Raw genomic sequence first — 22,998 nt, forward strand, 5'->3', positions numbered from 1 at the left:
TTGAAGGCTGACTGTTTTAGGCAGCACAGACTAACATTTCATACTGCCCTGACGATCTAGGTTTAAGAGCTCTACTTGAAATGTTTATTTCTGCCAAGAGGGCCTTAAAAGATCCATCCAAAGCAAAATACATTCTCTGCCTTACCACGCCACACTTCAGCGAAACAGCCCTGACCAAGCTTCTGTTCCAGAAATAATGAATCACGTGCAACTTCCCATGCATCTTTAGCCAATCCAACAGTTTGGGGGGTATTATTCGTAGCAATCACAGTTAAGTTAAAACACAAACCATCAGCTTTCTCTATAGGAGAGGAAATTAATAAAAAAACACACTTGTAATCCAAAATTCTGCATGCATTGAGAAAGATGGAAGGTGACTCTCAGTGCTGCCATAAAGTTCATCTGCAGGCACTGACTCTTGGAAATCGAAGGTAAGGTTTCTTTGGGGTTTTTGTTAGCTTGCAGAAAAAGCCTCCTTGGTATAATTAATAGAATACTATGCAGGCCTTAATTTGTTATTCAGACAGTGGTCATTTGTCAAAATCAAAACCTTCCAAGGAAACACCGAATTTTGGGTTTCTTTGGCCATCAATTACAGTGGAAACTGAAGATTAAAGAATTTCAGAGTCAAAGACATGATTCCAAAGACTTCTCTCCTAACAGTTTGAGCTTTGGTGTTTTTCTTTCCTTGTAGGTCACGGTGTCCTACACGTTCACCTTCCATCTTGCAATCCCCACACAGAGAGCTATTTTAGAGTAATTATTTTGCTCCATACCCATCCATACTTCCCCAAACTGCCCATTTCCCAGTCTCTTGATCAACTGTAGGGATTCTCGTGGAATTTCCCAGACATCTTTGGTTTTGACAGACAGATCAGTAAGCCTTGGCATTCCTTTATGACAGGGGACTACTAAGCGGCAGCAAAGACCTGCAGCTCTCTCTGATGGAGCCAGAAGTGAAGCCAACAGCAAAGGAGAGGAAAGAAAAAAATAGTGTGACATGAAACAAAAACAGTAAGCATAAAAACAATGCTACTCACAACAGCTGTTAGTTGCATACCACAAAGCACCCTGGAAGATTAGAAATTGAACACTGAAACATATTCATTTGAGACAGAACAGGAAATTTTTTAGTGTCTGCCTCCACAGCCTGAAATGGAAGGTGACAGTCAGAGGTTTCTCTTGTGGGCTCAGGATCTCCCTTCTCCCCCAGTGCTGCACTAAGATGACTTCACAAGTCTGTGGTACACTGTGGTGCAGCATCGCTTTGAAAAAAGTCAGCTCTGAGTCACAAACTGAATTCTTTCTGCAGTCAGTGAAGGAAACAGAGAAGATTCACTTCTGGAAATGGTAGAAATGAAAATTTGGCACATTTTGTTCTGTTTTTTTTCCCCCTAGGTGTCCTGGGACAGGTATTTTCTGTGTTCTGTGAAAAGATGTTTCTGTGGGTGTCATGTAAAAGACTTGTTCTGTCATTCTTCCTGGAGCAAACCTTTATTAGTGTGTGCTCCAGTCCTACATTGTTTAGGGCAGATTCAGTATATCTATCTCTTGCAAAGCATCAGAGAAGACTGAACTGTGACAAAAGTCATGAAACACTTTAGCAAGAGCAAAACCAATTATATATATATATATATATATATATATATATACACACACATAAATATGTATGCACACTGCTGTGTGTATCCTATACTGCACAAAGCAGGCTACAATATAAAGCTTATACAGTGACTTGTATCTTTAAACAAATGCAGGAGCCTTGATGATCTTTACAGCATCATTTGGGCATCTTTGACTCTCCCTAGAACCTAGGCATCTCTCCTTAGAACCAAGGCACTTACAAGACATTGAGCTGATCTACCTCCCTGCAGTTAGAGGCAGCCCTTATGTTTAGAGCCAGCTGGGCTTGCCATGGAATGAGGACTTCTCCATTCATCTGGGTCTGGCAGATCACAGGTAAAACCTCTGGAATGTGGGTCTGTACCACGCCCTCCTGAGGTACCCTATCTGGGTCCTACTGATTATGCCTCTGTGTTGCACAGAAATGGTTGTTTCCAGTTTTGTTTCTGCATCTGTGCATGAAAAATACAGCACCCAAATAATTTCATCACAGACAAGAATTTGGCTTATACCAACTGGTATAGTTGAAAATTATCTTTCTTAGATGTAAGTTTTAATACATTAGTTTAATGTAGAGCCACCAGAAAGAAACAGAAATCCTTCTAGGCAGCATACAATCATCAGAAATTGGGTGGAAAAGACAGCCAGATGTCTAGTATGAATAGCATAAGAACACAGCAGAGAGAATACAAAAGAACACAGAAAAAAACACCCCACAGAGAAGTTGATTTACCAAGTGAAAATAATGAAAAGTTTTGGAGCAGCAAGAATTTGGGGGCATCTGTTAATGTTGTGACAAAGTAAGGGGGAAATGAAAAGCAAAACAACTCAAAATGCACATTTCTGCTTAAAAGGAACCACCATGCTGAGCAGCATGGAAATCTTCTATATAAGTCTTTTACTGGTTGTCCTATGGAGAGCTTTGGGGCAGGGGGGCTTTAAAGTTGTGTAGGTTGTACCCCAATTGCCAGTGACAGTAGGATGGACTTTCAGGTTGTGCATGCTACATTTTAATCACAGGAGTTAATTAAACCCCTAAAACCCAGAGCTTGGTGGGGGGACACAAGCAGTGTGTACAAAGAAATACCTACTTGGCCATATTTATATTTAATAATCCGACTAATCATAACTTAAAGGGGAATACTTTGCACATTGAGCATGAATCCACTGGGAAAATTTGAGTCAGGTAATAAATGCAAACCTTCTGGTCAATGGTTTAGGTGACTGAATCCCACAGTGCAATTCCCTGTTTGCTTTATTAGCAGCGGTGTGCTGCAAAGTGGTGCACATCAGCACTGGCTTCTGCACAGGGGATTCATGCTTTGTGATGTGCAAATCAAATTCAGTAATGCTGTTTGCTTAGAAGAGGGAGAGCAGGCAAAACCTTCACCTCAGCAGAGTGCTAACGTGTAAAAGCTCAGCTGCTGTATGCTGTGAACGGCACTCAAAGCCATTTGTAATTGTAATGGGAACGGGATAATGGAAGATGCATTACAACAAGCAAGAGCCATAGCTCAAATGACTCTTTAGGGCATCTTACACATACATCAGCTTAGTAGTAAACACTTTTGTTTTAAAATACTTCAGAGTGCCATTTGTTATCTGAAAAACTTACCTGAATAATGCTGAACCAGCTGCTGAAGAGTTTCAAACTGTGCCCGAGTTGTGATATAATATCCACCATTGTCAAGTTTACGAATCTTATAATGTTTGACATGATCTCCTTTCATATCATCCCAGTCTCGGATAGACAGGGAATAGGCACCTGTCCCAAGCAAAGGAGAAAGACAAAAATGGGAAGCAGCTTTTAGACACACAGATTTCGGTTTGCTGCTCAGTTGGTATCAAGTGAAAGAGAAACTGCTTCCAAACAAGTGCTTACTGTAGCTTGGAAAAGAACAAGTGCATCTAACACAATGAAGGAAGTATCACAGAATCAGAGATAGTAACTGTTTGGAAGAGACTTGGACTTGGTGATCCTGAGGGTCTTTTCCAACTGGAATGTTTCTCTGATTCTGTGAGACCTCAACGCTCATCCAGTTCAACCTTTGACCCAGCACTGTTGGGTCAACACTTAAACCATATCTCTAAGCACCAAGTCCACAGGCTGCTTAAACACCTCCAAGGATGGTGACTTCATTACTGCCCTGGGGAGAGCATTCCAATGGCTGATAAAAGTATCCAATGTCCGTGAAAAAGTATCTCCTAGCATCCAGCATGAACCTCCCCTGGAGCAGCTTGAAACTGTTTCCTCCACTCCTGGCTTCAAAATCAGTCAGCCAACATTAGACACCTAGGGAAGAGTAGCCTCATTTCTGGAGATACTCAAGATCAAACTTGATGTGGCTCTGGGCAGCCGTCTAGTTGGACACGTTCCCACTGACTGCAGGGGGATTGGACAAGATATCCTTTGAGGGCCCCTTCCAACGTGATGCAGTCTGTGAATCTGCAAATGAAGTGGTTCAGAGAACTCCCCCCAGTGATGTGGTTAAGATGTCTTTCCTGGATGCCTCCCAAGAAAGAATTTTCCCTGAGCACATAAACCTGCAACAGGTCGCACTGGTGGGATGCTCACTGCTAAAGGAGCTGCCGCATACAAACCCATCTCCACCCTGGCTCCAAGGGCCTCTCAAATTCACTGTTGTTCATCCTCTAAATAGGAGGAAAAGAGCCAGTAGATAGACAGATGATTCTGGTTTATGTGAATGGGAGGCACCCTGAGAGAAGTGACAGGGCTTTTATTTCCAAGTGGAGAAAAATACTGTCTGGGATGTTTCTGTGAGGAGCTTCTCCCACTAAGCACACCTCTCTCACCTAGGAGTTGAACGCTTTGTGGGGGATTTGCCAGCACAGTCTTGTGCATGCTTCGTGCCACCATTCAGAGCTGCACACTGTCAGCTGACGTTTTCCAGGCAGTGCTCTCCACCTCTGCCTTTGTGAGTTTCCATCCCCTGGCAGCAGCTGTATTTGCTTTAGCCATGCTCCCTGCCTATCTGGTCACTATTTTAGATTCTTTAGGAAAATGTAAACAATCTCTGGCTCCAGGTCTGCAATCAGAGCTGCGTGGGTGGCCCTCTGTGGACCCCCTGCTGACCTCAGATCAAGTTGCAGGGCTGGAGCTTTAGTTCAAATCTGGACAAAAACAAGAACTAAGATGGATTTTGTGATTCATTTATTTAGGCTGTTGGTTATTTATACTATCCATTATTATCTGATGAGGAATTAAAATGTAAGAGATACACATAGTAAAAAACTGGGTACCAATCTGGCATTACAATACATCAGACTAACAAATTAAAACAAAAAAACAAACCCAAACCAGACAGCCTTGAAGGGGAGAGATTGAAACCAGGTGAAGGATTATACAGACAAGAGCTGATGAAGTACCAAGGTAGTCAGGCACTGAAAAAAAAGAAAAGCCAGCTCAAGATGATTTATTTGGGGAGTAAGAAGAGAAGGCAACCATGATCAAGGGAGGTTAACTTCACGCTGAAGTCATCCATGAGGATACTTTTAACATGATCCTGATTAATTTTATTATTGTTATTATTTAAAGCAGAAGGGACAATTCTAGGTCACAAAACAATTCCTGCCTCAAGCCCAAGCTGACTAGGCTGGAGCAAGGAGTTTTGAGCAGGCTTATGGGAGAATGAACCACTCAAGCCCTCCCAGATGACTCTCTCCTCTCTCACAAACAAGATCCCTCTGTTTTCTTCCAACAATGTCCTGAAATACCACAAGGCTGAGAAGGGCAATAGGCATTTCTGACAAAACTCATGCATGAAGATTATTTTTCTGATGGCTTTGATGCAGACTTAGCCTGAAGATGTAGAAAGCCTCAAGATCAAATGCAGAGAAGTGAAGTTTGCTGCTCTGAGTCCACCCACCATGGATTACTCCATTTCCCCAATGCTTCTGCATCTCACAAGAAGCTCTAGACAAAAAGCCCTGACTCAGCTAAGTAAACAGCCCTGGCAAAGCATATCCTCTGTTGCCGTACGGAAGGTGGTCAAAAGACTAAACTGGTCATGTGGTTTAGAGAAACGGTTTTGTGTTTGTTTTTAGGATTCACAGATGCCTGCTGGAGTAAAATTTTCAATGAAATCCTGCTCCTCACACATCACAACAACTGTTGGTGAAAATGAACAGGTGGAGGCTATTTGCAGAAAAAGGGGCAAGTCAGAGCCTGTCTTGCTCCTGGTGAGAATGCCTCACTGCTACAGAAGGTACGGTGAAGCCGTGGGGGTCCAAGATGGGAAGCTTGCTGTCTGAGACAACAACATGTCTGCTCACATCTTCTGTCAGAACAGACTGCACAGTTAAAGGCAGCGATGGGAGAATCCAGTGACTGCAGGACTCAAAACCACAACACTTACAAATTTAGATGACAGAATGTAGCAATTGAAGGTAGGGCAGGTAGGGAGGAGTGGGAAGTAGTGCTGCTCAATAAATCCCTTTACCAGCCACCATTCCAACCACTCTGCATGCTAACTCTAGCTGACGGAGTGCTCTGATCAAAAAGCACTGCCAAGGCAGTGCTTTCCTACCTGAACCATTGTTAAACTGCAGAACTTACATGGAATTAATTCTAGTGAGTTATGCTTCTCAGAGCTGTTGTTTTGGATTGCTGGTTAATTGAAAAATGGCCAGGTTTGTTTTCACTTAGTTGCAGGTTTTTTCCCTAGTAGCTGTATGAGGCAGAGATCTTTTCATACATGTGAAGTTTTGAAGATGTTGACAGGCCTCATGAATGAAATGACAGAACACACCAAAACAACTGGAACTCCTCCAATAATTTTAGAGAGAAGGAGGAGAATACATCCTTCCACTTGACTTCTTCAACAGAATGATGTATTCATCAACTGTATGAAGACTTTAAGAACATAGCAATTAGAAATATTTTCAAGTCTTTTTTCTCCCATTGTTAATCTATGAATGTAAATCTGCCACATCCTTTTAAATGCCAATTTTTTTTTTACTTAAAGTTTTTACTTTTTTTTTCATCCTCCCAGGGATCCAGAATTTGAAAAGGCCAAGAAATCCTCTCTCTTCCCAGAATAAGCCATACCTCCTTTGCACCAAAATCTTACCTTACATTATCCAGATTCAATATTCTGCTTGCTCAGAAGCAGTAATTTTCATCAAACTAGACTGGACATTCCCAGCATATATTCCTAGTAAGCTGTCAGGCTGTGCCTGGATCTGAATGTGGACACCGGGAGGTCTGCCTCCTGCAGCCCCACAGCTGCTGTTCTGAGGGGCCACTCTCTACCCAGCTCCATTGCAATAGTAGCATCCTCATTGCAGGCACAGCGAGAGCCAGTGTGATGTCCAGTGTGACAGCAGCCTGCTTGCGCAGGGCTTGCCCTGCACTTACCATGGGCTGGCCATGGCACAGCTTGCACTTGGTCTGTTGCTGGCTTTGAACAGTCACACAAAGACCTGGGATGTCCAGACACCTAATTCTGTAGCATACATGTGTGCAAGCTGACACTTACCTCTCTCCTTAGGGCACTGAAAACAGAATTTCACAAGTTTAGCACAATCTTGCTCATGTATCTTCTTGTTTGCAGTCAGCCTACCTTTGGTAGTTTCACTTTCTCGGATCAGGAAGGTACCTCTGGGATTTCCAAACGACAGCAGCTGCCTCTCAGCATCTTTTCGGCCAAGTTTGCCAAAGTACCACCTTGAGGAAACATCAAACATGGTAAGACAAATGCTACACAGGATTATGAGGCAGTGTCACAGAGCTCAGCCACGGAGGATTATTTGCATAATCCATGGTTCCTCAAGTGTATCTGAGCACTTCTGCCATACTGTGTCTCTTTTACTGTGATGAGAAGCTGATGTGACACACTGCATAGCAGATGTTGGATACCTGGTGCAAGAACACTCTCCACTGAGCCTATCATCAGCAGATGCTGAGGATGCTTGTTTGGGGTCTTACAACAAAGGGCAGGCTTTGATAGACAGGAAGACATGGTTGAAGGGAAGGAATAGACAAGAAGAGCACAAAAATATGTTGCTGCTGAAGAGCATCACTTTTACAGGTGTTGCTATCAACTACATGTGTGACTTACACAGTGATGTATCAGTATCCAATATTTTTCTTGCTGCAGTTATAAAACCACAGTAGAAGAAGCAGATACAACCACTTTTCTGTGGCAAAAACTTCCAGGGTTCCAGGACCTTTTTCCTCCCTACCTACAGCAATTTTTATTTCTACATTATTTTATGTTTCACAATCAGCCAAGCACAAGCTGAAGTACAGACTACAGCAGTACTTGCTCAGCTGCCAGGGTATCTTTTATGCTGTAGGTAGCACACATAGACACAGCACTCCATTGTCCATGTGAGTATGTCCTCATTGTGCTGCCAGCTGTGTGCAGTGTAGGCACCTTACCTGTTGGAAGCTATTTGTTGATACCATGTGCCCTCTTCAATAGGCAGTTTGCACACACATTGATTCCAAATATTTTTACAAGTTGATTCAGGGAAACCAAGGGCACCTTTTTGCTTAAAGCCTGACATTAGTTGATGCTTGAATAAAGGAAGCAGATCTGTGTTCCTTTAGATTTTCTTCCTTTGTTTTGACATTGAAAAAGCACTGAGCTTGTGCTGCTTTTGTCACTAATTACCCAATTATTTATCAGTGTGGCTAAGAACTGAAATAAAACCAATGCAAACAGTTTGAAATATCACTGCCATCAATCAACACCAACTCCTCAGACCTCCTTCAAATATCACACTAATGGGTCTTTATGACAAAAAAAGAAAACATACTCTTCTGCTTGGATGGAATCGACTGGAGCCACATAATTGCTGGGAATGTAACCGGTTTCTCCTGTTGTCAAGGACCGGGCCTCCCACCAGTCTCCTTCCCTGCAGAAACAGAAGTGAGGAGAAGTGAGAGCAAGCCACAGCTGTGAAGGCAATGATCTGACTTTGCTAACAGCAGCCAGAGCTGCATGGTCTAAGAAGACAACACCAACTTATCTCTTCATCACCGGCAGGCTTTCGAGAGAGCTGTTTGCATCTCAACCCGAACAATCCACACGGTGCTGGTCAGCAATGCAGCCTCACACATGTAGCATAATGGCATAAACAAGTGTGCCAGTGAAATCAGGCCTGGTGAGGGCTGAGTTTGGATTAGAACGTCAAAAGTTATCTCCATAGCAATTATTTCCATCTGAACTTGAGCAGGAGCTTCTTTAGCCTGCGGGTGGTGGAGACTGAGAACAGGCTGTCCAGAGGGGTGGTAGAGTGTCCGTCTCTGGAGTCATTCAAAACCCACCTGGACTTCATCCTGTGCTGCCTGCTCTAGGTGAACCTGCTGATCTAGGTGATGCACTAGGTGATCTCCAGAGGTCCCTGCCAACCTCTACCATTCTGTAACTACGTGGTTATTCTAATATATAGACCCTTGAGAGAGCTTATAGACAAACTACCAAGCTGGGCTCTGGTCACATCCACTGCCAACTCTTAGCTTCTAATGGAGATAATTAATCTGAAACCCAAAGGCATCAAAAAGCCACCAACATGGAGTTTTAGATGGCACTTAGGGATCACACTTCATTCTCTAGATTCCCTCTGCTGGCCACCTAGAGGAGGTAGGTATCTGAAGGAGCAGAAGAATGTAGCTGCATTTTCAAATACTTACAGAACCCCATAGGACTATGCATGCAGGACTCTGCATGTCACAGGTGTGGCATCCAGTTTTGTCCCACTCCAGTGTGCACTGGGACATGGTACTGTCCTTCAGACTATGAAGCAGTTATTTGGGAGTTAGCATTTTGTATTTGATTCTCTGCACCAGGTTCTCCAGCATTTAATTCCTGCCTCTACACATAAGAGTTCTCTTTTCCATTTCTGAACTGCTTAGAAACCCTTCCCCAGCTCCCCTTTCTGTAAAGCAGAGATCTGTTTGCTAAATAAAGCACTGTTATCAGATGGGGCCAGAGGATTCAGCCTCCTCTGTAAGCAAGCAGTTACACAAATCCAATGTTGTCTAAGCTGTTCCTGGCAGGAAGGGCTGTGTCAAGGTGAGCTCTTACACTAAACTTTGAACTCTGCTTTCTTTAATATTTTGAAGGAGGATGAACTCTGTAAAAAACAACAGGAAAAGAGCTCAGTGAGAAAGGAAACTTTCCCGGTTCCACAGCTCCAGTGGTGAACAAGCAGCTTTTCCAGAGGCTGGCAGCTGCCATTGTCTGAATAGTCCAACGGCTCTATCTGTTCACAGCCTTAATTTCACCAGCTGAAGCCCCCAGAAGCTGCTGCCGAAGGTTTCTGAGAGATTATGCCAGGCTGGGGTCGATCAACGATTCTGCTCCTCGCTGTACAGACAGCCCACTAGGTGGAGATATTTTATCATATCTAGGGAGGCAAAAAAGCAGTCCCGTGGATGATCACAACATCAAGAACAACCCCCTCTGCTTTGATAGAGAAGCTTAAACCTCTCAAAGCACTGCCAGAAAGGAGGAGAAAGGCAGACTTGTTTGACAGCTCTAATTTTAGACACCCAGCTGAAGTAGGAGTAGGATAGTCAATGGGCGTAGCAGGGTGTACAGGAGTGGTGGGGGGAAGCAAGGGATGGCCAAGTGTTTCTGAGCCCCAAAGCCAGGCTTCACTCTGAACCATCCCTGCAGGTGCCTCTCCCTCAGGCTGCCCTCGGTATCATTTCCGACTCAACTTCGGCACACTACTTTGGGTGTTGCTGACCTGAACTCCTAAATCCAAGGCATAGATCCATTTTTGTTTGTTGAGAGTTAAAAAAAGAATATTAAATCTCTACCCCTCCAAAAACTTGAGACAAACTAACTTTGTGCACACAGAGGTTTTCTGGTTGCAAGCAGTACAGTTGGATTCTAAACAAAATGGGCTTCTTTTTCTCCTCTGATAAGACCTCACCTGGAGTACCCTCAGCACATGAAGGACAAGGACCTGTTGGAGTGGGTCCAGAGAAGGAATGAAAATGATCAGGGAACTGGAGCACCTCTGCTATGAGGACAGGCTGAGGCAGCTGGGGTTGTTCAGCCTGGAGAAGAGAAGGCTCTGGGGAGACCTAATAACAACCTTCCAGTACATGAAGGGACTGCAGAGGGACTGTTTGCAAAGGCAATGATTTGAAATGAGAGAAGAGCAGATTTAAATTGGATGTTAGGATCAAGTTCTGCACCATGAGGGTGGTGGAACACTGGCACAGGTTGCCCAGAGAAGCAGTTGAGGCCCCATCCCTAGAAATATTCACGGTCAGGCTCAAAAAGGCTCTGAGCAATCTGATGTAGTAGAGGATGTCCTTGCTGACTGCAGGGGAGTTGGATTAGATGACGTTTGGAGGTCTCTTCCAACCCAAACCATTCTATGGAATGTCTAAGTGAAGAGAGGAAGCACTCCTACAGCAAAGCTGCTTTCTGGAGATTCCCAGCCTGGCTGTCAGTACCCCATGACTGTGGTCAGGTCTGTGTTTATAAGGAAACAGAGATGACTATGATGGGAACGGAGCTTCTATGACCCTACAAGAAAATCAGTGGGTGCTTGTTGTCTGGGCTTTTCTTCTGCTCTTAGAAAACCTTGCTCCAGGCAGTAATTACCTGCATCAGAAGGCTTGTGCTGCAACCACCTACATGTGGGGGAATCTCTTTGCTGGCTCCAACTATGATTACTCTTCAAGTCCTGGTGAGCACCCCCTGATTTCCCCAGCTGGCATGTGTAAGGAACTGATAATGTATGGAATATCTTCTTGTTTCAAATTATTGCATAGTTGGTGCAAAGTTAGGAAAGCAGCAGGCAACAGGAACAAAAATGGATAATAGGTTAAAAAAAGGTTTTTTTTCCTAAGTGCCAATTTAGAAGCAGAGAGGTTTTAAACTGCTGCTCCCTCTACAAGTTGTAACTGAAGCTCCTGTACTTTCATCTACATCAAAGCTCTTCAGCTTCATGAAAGATTCCATAGAATTACCTGATTTTTTTTTTTAACTTTAATGTACATTGAGCCAACTCCAACCCTGGAGTTGTTCTATTAAAATTAACAGGAGTAGCAGCAGGGATGACTTTACCTCACTGTCACATGGTGGAAGAAAAGAAAGACATGAGAGCAGTATCACAAAGGCTCTAGAAAGTGACATACTTGGCTGTTAACCCATTTTTACCTCAACATGACAGCAGCCCTGCACAAAGCCTTCCATTTTATGTTCTCAGCCAAGCATTACAAGATGTTCAGATATAGGTCAGTAGCACATTAACTTGGAGATGTTATTTTTAAACTGCTAAGGGATTTTATTTTTTTCTCCATGAGTAGTTAATAAAATTAATTTTAAGCTGATGATTTTTCAGGGTGGAAGCATGGTTCTCATCCCTCCCTACAGCAGTGCATTCTCTGCTGAATATCCTGCTGTGTCCTGACCACATCACCTACCTTTAAAATGAAAAATAAAAAAAGCTTTTAAACTTGGAACACAATTTCAGGCAACGACTCTTTTGTGAATCAGCTTTTAGCTTGTTTCTGCGTGCAGCAGATTGCCAAAAGTGTTAGTGTCTGCCTTGCAGAACTTCTGTGACTACTGGTGAAGTGCAGAGCTGGAACCCTCAGTTCTAAATATGAGTTCTCTGTGAAATGTTAAGCAGTGAATCACACGACCTAGCACTTATTTTTGGTGTAAAGCTGCCTGTGGTTGAAGGGTTTCTTTCAATAATCAAGCACATTCCAAAAGTATACTAAACTCAAAGACAGTAAGTAAGCACAGAATAAAACTCCTATGTGTCTTGAATACCTAACATTAGATTTGACTAATGACATAAACAAAGTGTCCACATTACAAGCTTGAAAATATTAAAGAAAAAACATTCCCACTTACGAGCTGTTAAGTATCTGAAACTTTTCTCCTTTGTGAAAACTCAAATCATCTTCTGTCCTTGCTTCATAGTCATAAAGTGCCACAAAAAGAGTTACACCTAAAGAAGAAGAAAAGTGAGTGACACCTCATCACACGTAGAAGGATGCTCAAGAGATGAGGTGGATAAGCCAAATTAGTACTTTGGTTGCAGAGAAGCAAAATAAACTGTAAAGTTCTGCTCCTCAGGCAACCATTCTAATCCCTCTGCTTTTCTGAAGCCAGTGGGCATATCATCTCCTTCACTCTGTGCAGTTATCAGTGCCCTGAATTTGGTACCCATCACACCCACTGTAGGATCTCAAGTGGGCAAAGGGGATTTGAAGAGAGACTTTAGTCATAGCTGTATCAACTGTTAACTACTTCAGGTGGCTTGGACCACACTTTGTACTCCCTGGCAGAGGGATGAGGCAGTCAGTCAGCCAAACACATAATTTCTTACTCCACAAGTGAACTAGCACCTGGAAGCTAGCAGAGGCAGAGCTGAAGACCCAGTTCCACTCCTACTTCAATTCCTTGCACTATTTAATGATGTAGCTTCCCCAAAAGCAGCATAGTGAGACAATTGTGCCTCTGCTGGAGTTATGTGGTGATGCTCACTAACAAGGCTTTGAAACTCACCTGTTCTCCAAAAGCAGCATGGTGAGACAATTGTGCCTCTGCTGGAGTTATGTGGTGATGCTCACTAACAAGGCTTTGAAACTCACCTGTTCCCCAAAAGCAGCATGGTGAGACAGTTGTGCCTCTGCTGGAGTTATGTGGTGATGCTCACTAACAAGGCTTTGAAACTCACCTGTTCCTTCCCCAAAAGCAGCATGGTGAGACAGTTGTGCCTCTGCTGGAGTTATGTGGTGATGCTCACTAACAAGGCTTTGAAACTCACCTGTACCTCCTCTTGTACGCAGCGTCCCTGTATGAGAGGAGGAATTGACTCCACCAAACACAGTCAGTCCTTGGCCTCCTGTGGCATGGAAGTTGTTGTAGTTTGGGATTGAAGTCACACCAAAGCTAGGATAGTGCTGCGGAGTGGGATCTGTCCCATAGCGGTAGCCGGAGCTCTGAGTTAAACTGCCATCCCTCTCGTCAGTCAGTTTGGTTGCTTCTTTGTCCTTACATTGCACACAGCCCATTATCTAAAATCCTAGGAGAAGGAGGAAAAGAACAGATGTTCTGCACTGGTGCTTACTAGGTCTCCCCCAAACCCACATATGACAACAATCAAATGATGCTCCTCTCTCAAAAGTTAAGTACTTTGAAAGACACCTCACAGTGGTTTGAATACAAACAGCAATATGGAGGTGGAAACTCTCACAGAATCCTCCTCACGCTGGTTTCCCACAAAGACCTGGGGAAGGCAAGTCCTGCCTGCTGTTAGGGTAGTGGCAGCTCTCTGTCCAGCCCAGCAATAGACTGCGTGGAGGCAGTGCAGGATGAAATCCCTCTTGCTCCACCCTTCACCATGAAAGGCAGGCAAAGAACAGCCCAAAGGCACAGCTGGAGGTGTTCAAGTCTCACATCGAGACGCAGAGAGAGGCATCTAGCATGAGGCTCATGTTTAACCTTGCTAGCTACACCAGAGCTGAGCACTGCAGGACCTCTGTGTGACAGGCAGAAAAGTAGACACAATGAGCCCACAGTTACTATTGGATAGGTAAGTAGGAAAGAGCTATCAGATGGCACAAGTAAAACAAAAGGAAGCACCTTTCATGCAGTATTGAGCTGAAGGGTAAAAAAGTTTCTTAACTTCAGTTAAGAAACTACAGAAAGTCCTGGAGGAGTGAACCTGTCAAATGGAGAGCATCACAAAATAGATTCTGAACAGGAAGGAATGGAAAAGGCTGCTCTAAGCTTTCTAATCCTTGTAATTTCTTGTACAGTGCCCTCACAGGGCACTACCAGGGTCTAAATCAATCTCTCTTAATTTTAGATGCCTACCTGTGTCTAGGTGGAGGGAGACACATCTCAGAAGCAGCCTTTCGAGGCTACTACTGTTACCATGTCCTGGTGTAACTGAACTCTTTCCTACTGACTCGAGCTGAATCTAGATGCAAAACTTGATTTTCTCAAGTCAGGTGTGATGAATCTAGGGAAATAGACACTTGTCTAGATGCATCCTTCATCTGAACTGGTATGGTGACTTTTAGATGCAACCTGGCACACAAACAACATGCTCTAGGCACTGGGGGTAGAAGAAAAGCAGTGACAACAGAAAAGGCTTTCAAAAGTAAGCTCACTGGAGGTGTTTTGTCCAGAATATATAAAGAAAATGCAGATGACAGAAAAAAAGTGTACCAAACATCCTATCCTCATCCCCAATTTCTATTCACATTTCAGCCACTTATCTGTCACTTATGGTAACTAGAAAGCCTACCACACAGAATGTTAGAGGTTGGAAGATACCTCAAAGATTGAGTCCAAATCCCCTGCCAGAGCAGGATCATCTAGATCAGGAAAGCATCCAGGCAGGTTTCGAATGTCTTCAGAGAAGGAGACTCCGCAACCTCCCTGGGCAGCCTGTTCCTTTTCCAAGCATCCTCATTTTCCTGTAGTGGCCAGGCTGACTGTTTTGTATGCTTTCCTAACCCCAATATCAATGCAGGAAATTGGTTTTGACAGACTCCTGGGAGTCACAAACAGCATAGCCCTCTGCTGCTAATGCTTGAGAAATCTGCTGCTAATGCTTGAGAAATTGTGCAGCAGCTTCCTGCTTGCCTGTGACAGTCCAGAGTCTGGATACCTGCTTCCTAAAGCTAAAGTGCCTAATTAAAAAAAGAGAACAGAAGCCCTTCTGTTGAAGGGTATTTCTACAAGTAGAAGATCCCTGCAGTTATCCTACAGGCCTGCTCAGAAAACCAAGCACTATTTTAATGTAGTTCTCTGCACTGCATCACCTGCAGTTAGCAGAGCTCTGCTGTCTCTTGCTCTTAAGCTTAACTTCAAGGTGTCCTTTTTGCCTGCCTTTATTTCCTTCCAGACACCACCTCCACTCAGCAGACTTACCTCACCAAAACATTTCAGTGTCTTCAGACAAACAGACACAAGGACTCCTGACTCTGCACTTGCTGCTACAGGTGACATGAGCTGGGATTCCCTCAAGAAACTCAAGTCACAACAGGTTGAGGGAAAGCTGCTTGTAGCCTGGAGGCTGCAAAACAGACTGCTGTTGCTACTGCTGTGGCTGCCGTGTCAGCCTCCAGCCTCTGCTCATTCTGCTGAGCTGGTGCTGGAGGTGTAGGGGACCATGCTAGGGTTCAGGGTTTTCCGTGCCCAGGACATGCAGTGACTCCACATGAGCCCACAGGGACCACAAAGTGTGCAGATATGGCCAACCAGTTTCATATCAGCTGTGAACAACTGCTTATGAGGATCTCTATGCTGCTTTTACCCATTTCAATAGCAGGATGGTCTGGCTCTGGAGGCCATCCGAAGATGTCAGAGGTTAGGTTTTCCCTGCCTCTCTCAGAGCCAAGGAACCCCACGAGCAATGACACAGAGCAAAACAGGACCACAGAGAGAGTGAAGACCTCATTGGGTGACAGCTTATCTCCCTGCTACCAGCATGAGCAAAGCCTAAAGAGGCTTTGAGAGGAAGAGCTGAGTCTTGGAATCACTGGGTCCTGATCCACCTTTGTGAGAGTGCAGCTCTGGTGTGCAGAGACCAAAATAAAAGTGAAGAGGAGATGCTCCATGGGAGTTGCCATGGGGGAAATTCCAGCTTGAGAGCAGGGACAGAGAGGAACAGGAAGGAGTGAGCCATTGAAGCAGAGTGGTCAAAAGGTGCAAGTGCTGTAACATTGCTTATTCAGCTCAACACAGTGCACTGATAGCAGGCTGGGCTATATAAAGAGGAATCTCAGCAGCCTTTTTGTTAGCCTGCAAACTGACTTCCCTGTGAAACACCCTAGTCTCCTTTTCCTCTTCCAGCTCTGCTTCTCATTGTACTTTTCCCCATGTGTTTTCATGGAAACAGAGCAGAAAAGAAAAATGAAAGAATAAAAGAGATGGGAAACGTGAAATTTGGGAGAACAGTGAGGGCAAAGAAGTTCAGCTGAGCGAGGAAGGGGGGGAAACAACACCTCCACAAAACATGGGAATATTTCACAGACCAATTTACAAGTGCTGACAAGACAGCCCTGCATGCTTCATTTACACATTGATGAGGAGAAAGTTAAAATGGCAAATCAGCTGCAAAGATAAAATTGTTCACGGCATTGACTCTGAAAAACCCAGTGAATAAAGCAGGAGATGGTACACTTGTGCACTGGTAGCTTCAGGAAAACAATGGCTTGCAGTTTGCTTTTTGCTGGGAATAGCATGAATAGAAAACCAGCAAATTATGTTTCTTGATTTTTTGTTTGTTTCATTTGGTTTTGGCTCCCTTTATCATTTTTGCTGGCAATGGCAGCACACGGGAAAGGAGAATGTGATGCAAAGTGAATGACTGACAAAAAGGGCTTTTTCTCTCACTTGCCCTCTCTCACTTGGTCACAGTGTCTAGACAATCCATGCATAAAGGCTGCTTGATTGTAGCCTGCTGTAAAATGTGACAGAGGGTGTGACACGCAGGCATCTTTTCAAGCCAAGTGCCTGAAAGTTGTCTGTTCCTGGCTCAAAGAAAGCAGCATCACAGGGAGTTGGCTAAATGTGAGAGAATACATGTGTGCATCTCCATGCTCCAAGGGATTTCAGCTAACTCAGGAGGTTCGTACACAATAAATATAATCTTCATTCAGCGTCGGCCTTTGTGGTGATGAATGGATTCCAAAACCTAATCTCCTTCAGTATCACAGAGCAGGCTTTTAGTATCCCAAAGTCTCCTCTCCCTGCATGTCAGCATTTGGAGCTGTGGAAGGCTGGAGTTAGCCAGCTCTGAGATCACCAAACAAAACCTGGAGCTGTTTTACGCTGAACTCTCCAGAGAGGAGCACACAGAGTTCTTTAGCCAACTAGCTGCACAACTTGCAGTAGAGGAACAAGATTTTATTTCCTTTCATCAGGACAGGCAGAATGTCTCAGCTGTGTCAGTTAGGGGTCATGCAGCATTATCATTATGACCAGAGGGCTGGAGCACCTCTCCTGTGAGGACAGGCTACAAGAGTTGGGGCTCTGCAGCCTGGAGAAGGCTTCATTCGAGCAGACCTTGGAGTGGCCTTTCAATATCTAAAGGGGACCTACAGAGAGGCTGAGGAGGGACTATTTACAAGGTCTTGTAATGACAGGATGAGGAGTAATGGGTTTAAAATGGCAGAGGGGAGAATCAAACTGGATGTTAGGAAGTTCTTTAGAGTGAGGGTGGTGAAACACTAGCACAGGTTACCCAGGGAGGTTGTGGAGCACAGAATCACAGAATGTCTTTGATCATATTCTGTGCTTCACAACCTCCCTGGCCAGGTTGGATGAGGCCCCAAGTGAACTGTTCTAGAGGGAGGTGTCTCTGCCTATAGTGGGGGGTTGGAACTGGATGAACTGTGAGGTCCCTTCCAACCTAAACCATTCTATGATTTTATGATCTTAACTTGATGGTGGTGCTGTTAAAAGGATGGAACTGGCCTAGCTAAAATGAACGCTCCCAACAGAAGCAAATCGACTGTGTCTATTTTAAAGCAAAATAAAACAAGTGTTTTCATGAAAACATAAAACATTTACATGTTTTTTATAAGACTTTAGAGACAAATGAAAATAATCATTATGTTGTTTGTCTGCTTTCTTGTCCTTGTTTGCATTTCTTGGACTCCAACATTCGCACTGCAAGCAATGCGACATTAACCTAACCTGAATAGCGATTTCCTCCCACACGGAAAGATTATTCAAAGAGATAAAATTAATTATATCATAATTAATTATTTATATAGTCATAGCACCTTAATTACTTTCAGTTATGCAAGAGCTGAAGGCTGAGATGTTAACACCGTTTTTACTATCACAAATCACTCTCTTTTGGCTTTGCTATTGGATGCCAGGGCTGAAACACTGGCCAAAGCCAGACATCCTCTCCACTAAAAGAGGCAAAAGTAGTTCTTTGTTAGCTAATGAAAGCTCAGGAAAAGTCCAAGGGTACCAGGAAAAGTCAATTTGTCATGCTTCAATTTTCAAAGTAAAAGTTGCAATGTGATATTTTAAAAGCAAAAGGTATTGATAAGCCTTTGTTTAATCCAGCTCCTGCAATGGGAAGCCATTAGGAGCAAGTCTGGTGTTATTTCCTCCTTCAGAGCATCAGAAACCTTTCCATAAGACTTTGCAACTCACAGCTGAAACTCTGAATTATGGAAGCTTTTCAGAACCTGTTTTTTTGAGTGGGCTCTTAAAATGCTTGAGAGAGGTGTAAAGGGAGATGCAGTCTATTCTGCAACCTCCTATACAGGCCATGGCCTCTCTCCTCCAACCCCTTGTGTAGGACAGGAGGTCCTGCTGAAGAAATGTGGAGCAGGTTCAGACCCAGCAGGGTGCGTTTTCCTTCCTCTAGGTTTTCTGCTTTCAGAGCACTTATTTCAGTGAGAGACACAGAAGGTTGGATGACTGGTAACTGGCAGCTGTCTTTTTCTGACCAAATCTTACAAATCTTGTCTGGAAAGCATCAGCAGGAAAGCTGAGCTAAGGAACAGTTGCATTAAGTGGGAATCACAAGAACAAAATCCTTGGCTTTTATTCAGCCTCTGTGGTGAACATGCTCATTAATCAATCCGAGGGTTGCAAGCAGCACGACTATGAAAAGTATATTCCCTAGGGGATACCTTCTTGGTGTTTTATGTGTTGCTAGAAGTGCCACAGAACTATCAGTCTGTAACATCAAACAAGCCAAATTTCATGAGTTACGGTGGGATTTCGTATTCAAAATGCCACATTCTGAGGTGCTGTGAAGATGCAAGGAGGACAGCAAAGGCTTCCCAAGAAAAAGAAGTGTAAGAATTTTTAAAAGGCACTTTAGTTTTCTGTGGAATGTCTCCTGCAGGCTGGGTAGGGGGAACAATCAACACAGAAATTCACTCTGAAGTTGAAATGTCTTACTTTTAATGCCACTATTAATAGGTCCCTAGAGAGAAACTGATGGACTGTGTTTTTTGAAACCCAAGCCTGAGACACATTAAAACCTCAATTTTCATCAAAATCTTGTCCCCCAACTTTGGCCATTACAAGTCATTAGGAAGGCATTCCAAGCTGGGCAACAAATAGGCACTTAAACCTATTCCTATGTAGGTCAGTAATTCTCATGCTGCCTGCTTGCTGACCTCTCTTTGACTTCCATCTATGCTGATGGGAGTGTTTTAGATTTCCAGAATTAATTCTGTGTCAGTTTATAGCCAGCCCAAGTTAAACATGAAAGAAAATAGCAATGCTCATTGCATTAGTTTTGTTTTTATCTATTAACTCTGGGACCTTTTAGAGGTCTGCCTTCATTTCAGCTTGGATTCCATGGTATTTTTAGGAATCAGAAAGCAGGGCAGAAAGGTACAACAAACACCTTCAAATAATTCAAACTCCTGTGTGTTACTCATTATTTCTCAGGCTTGTGAGTTGCTATATATACACACACACAGAGATCATTTTCATACTACTGGCCTGATCTGGAAAGAACAGAATTTTCCTGCAATGTGATAGATCTGGTTCAACCTCGAAAGAGACTGAGGACTGGGGATTTGTGTAGAATGCCTGCAAATCTACATGTGCACCACACCTGTCACACTGCATTAAAACACATCAGTCAGAGAAGACACAGTAGCTGTCCTGTGACTATTAAAGATATGCAGAAAATCTCACATGCACCATGCAGATTCGTGAACAGAAGGTCAAAAACACCAGGGCAAAACTTCAAGTCAAGTATGATCAATGACTGCATTGAAACAGTGTTTTCATGAGGGAAAGAGCAGTGAAAAATGCCTGAGCTTCATTCATTGGCGTCTTTGAAGAGAGTCCTTTAGCATTTCACACTGGGATTCTGCATTAGTGGGCTGAGCAGAAAATTCTCAGGAGTTTAATTGCTTGTTTGTCTGCAGCAGCCAGAAGTCAGGACACTGCCCAGTGTCAATGGACATCTGTGGCTGAAGGAGCAGGAGGAGCAGTCTTAGACGAGCTCCTGCTGCCACACTGTGCTGGCTCAAAGCAGATGTGTTTTACGGTGCTGGAGTGATCCTGCTATTGTTTCTTGTCAGCATAAAGTTGCTTTGGAAGTCTTCTACAGTGGTGGCAGAAGGGATTCAGGAAAAGGAGCAGCTCCTGCTGCCATGAGAAGAGCAGACCCTGCAAGGCACTTTGAAGTGCCATGTTCTGCCCTGCTGTTCCTCCCCATTGACTGAATGACTGGGGCTGCAGCCCTGGCATGACAGCTTCTTGACATGAAAGATGATGAAGTTGTAGCATGTCTGCAAAGTACAGCACTGTGATTGCCTTCCATATTTTTTTCACTCTGGGACTTGAATTAAAAGTTAGTTATAAAGATGAAGATCTTGACCTCTTGCCAGCCTTGGAGGCCAGAACCAGTGAAGAGAAGGTGCATACTGAAAAGACTGCACTGCACTACAACCAGCCCCTTGACTTCAGCTGTCCATGTGGTATGGTGGGTGGCCACTGAACACCAGAAGGAAATAGTAATGAATGTCTTGATAAACAGATCTGTTGTCCTGCTGGTGGTGTATGGTCCCTCTCCAGCAAGAGACTGATTACAATTTAGACAATCTATTTTTTATCTACAAATCCATACAGTCTATTTATTACAAAATGGAGAGGAAAACTGAAGTCAATGTTCCAGCCAGGCAGGAGGGGCAATAACTGCATCCACGTGGAGTGCTTATTTGAGGGACAGTTGTGGTGGTGGGATTGGCCAGTAGCTGGTTGGTGGGGAGGTCACCTGGCAAGGCCACAAGATATATTAGCATGATGTGGCTGACTGAGTAGCCATAAGCAAAAGCTCCCCAGTGCAACTGATGCAAAAAAAGGAGACAGGCCTCCAAGCTGCCACAAAATGACACATTGCCACCCTTTTAGGTTTCTGCAGCTTCTCTGCCAGCCCAGTCTGTGAATGCTGTGTGAATGGCATTCAAAACCCAGTGAATTCTTTTCCACCCTCTGTGATAGAGCTCTTTCAGCACAATCAAACCAGAACAAAACATAAGAAGTGATTAAAGCAGAATCTCACCCTGCAGTCTCTCACAGTAACAATAACTGAGTTGTCTCGTACTGTCTCAGGGCTTTTATGACTTGAAAAAAAAAGAAGATGCCCTAGAAAAACACAGCACAGTAGGATCAGTTGTGAGCAGAGGTTCTTCTGTGCTTTTTTCTTTCGCCACCATCATCCAGCTCCACTTGTAATCTCAAAGCAAGAAGCTTGCATATAGCTGACTTGGAAAGGAGGGTCTGTGTTAAGGGTTCACGCTCATAAACTGAAGAGCAAGTCAAACTCAAACCTGCACTGAGGCTTCCTTTGTGCATGCTTGAAATGAACGAAATGAAACTTTGAAATGAACAGCTAAAGGTAGCAGCTACTCACAGCAAACACACTGCTTACTTTCTGGTTAAACCCTCCAAAGGATGGGTCTATCCTTGGCTCTGAGTAACACAGGAGCACACCACGGAAACCCAGCAGTGTGATTCCAAGCTACGCTCCTCTTTCGTCAGGCTGCTTGCGGTGACTGTTTGTGAGTGCAGAGAACTGGGTGGATGGTCTGCACAAGCATTTTGAGCTAATGGGCCTAAAGTTTAAAGTGCCTTTTAAGTATATAAATTAGAAAACCTGTATCAAAAGAACAACTGCTGCAGATGCCAGAATTGCTTTACCTAGGAAAGAGAAGTGAAACAGTGTCTCCACTGATTTCCTCTTTCTTTCCCCCCTGTTAAGAGAACAGAAAGATGATTGCAGGTTGATTCACGCTGTTCTGATTTTCTTTCCCCCTTTTCAATTCTTATTTTTAGAATCTGTCCAGGATTAATGGGTGTTCATCTGCTCCACAGCATGGGAGCAGCACGGAGCTGAATGCAAAATGGGAATGAGGATGGGCAGGGGAGGAAGGGGGGAAAGAAAGAGGTACAAGTTTTGCCTGTTCGGTTCTTTGCAACACGTCTGAGGCACAAAGATTGTCTCCAAGCCCTCCTTATTCCTCCCTACCACCCTTCTCTGCCTGTGCACAAACAGAACCAACTTCTTCTCCACCTTGTCTGATTTCTGTTTTGTGACTGAGGAACTCAAGAGGATGTGACAGCAAGAAAATGGGAGTGAGTTGACTCTCAAATCAGGAGATGATTTACTTAAAGACCATTCCTGACACAGTTCCCTCCCGAAGGGGCTCTGGTTTCACCTAGATTGCTACTGCTAATACTTTAGAACTGTTACTTGAGTTCCTTATTTGTCCACTTAGGGGAAAAGAACACTCTACTAAATAGGAGCAAAGATTTGCCTGTGGCAGCTCACAAAGAAATCCCGAATCTTCTCACCATGACTTCAGCTGTAACAGCAAAGATGTTTCCAGGTAGAGACCTCAGACAAGGTGGCAGC

General features: G+C 43.9%; 1 protein-coding gene across 5 annotated transcripts in view; it reads right to left on the reverse strand.

Moving 5' to 3' along the window:
- The window catches only part of FYN (FYN proto-oncogene, Src family tyrosine kinase), a 131,965-nt gene that overhangs the window by 21,474 nt on the left and 87,493 nt on the right, over positions 1 to 22,998 (reverse strand). For 4 of the 5 annotated variants that reach the window (XM_064170400.1, XM_064170401.1, XM_064170399.1 and 1 more), the window contains 6 exons: positions 13,399 to 13,656; positions 12,480 to 12,576; positions 8,407 to 8,505; positions 7,206 to 7,309; positions 3,239 to 3,388; positions 777 to 941 (listed from right to left, as the gene is read on the reverse strand). In XM_064170400.1, the coding sequence (XP_064026470.1) occupies positions 777 to 941; positions 3,239 to 3,388; positions 7,206 to 7,309; positions 8,407 to 8,505; positions 12,480 to 12,576; positions 13,399 to 13,645 (862 nt within the window). In that variant the 5' untranslated portion in view covers positions 13,646 to 13,656. Of the gene's footprint in view, positions 1 to 145; positions 302 to 776; positions 942 to 3,238; positions 3,389 to 7,205; positions 7,310 to 8,406; positions 8,506 to 12,479; positions 12,577 to 13,398; positions 13,657 to 22,998 lie in introns of all 5 variants that reach the window. The other variant, XM_064170403.1, reaches the window with a different exon arrangement.

Source organism: Pogoniulus pusillus, chromosome 33, assembly GCF_015220805.1.
Source record: "Pogoniulus pusillus isolate bPogPus1 chromosome 33, bPogPus1.pri, whole genome shotgun sequence".
Taxonomy (NCBI): Eukaryota; Metazoa; Chordata; class Aves; order Piciformes; family Lybiidae; genus Pogoniulus; species Pogoniulus pusillus.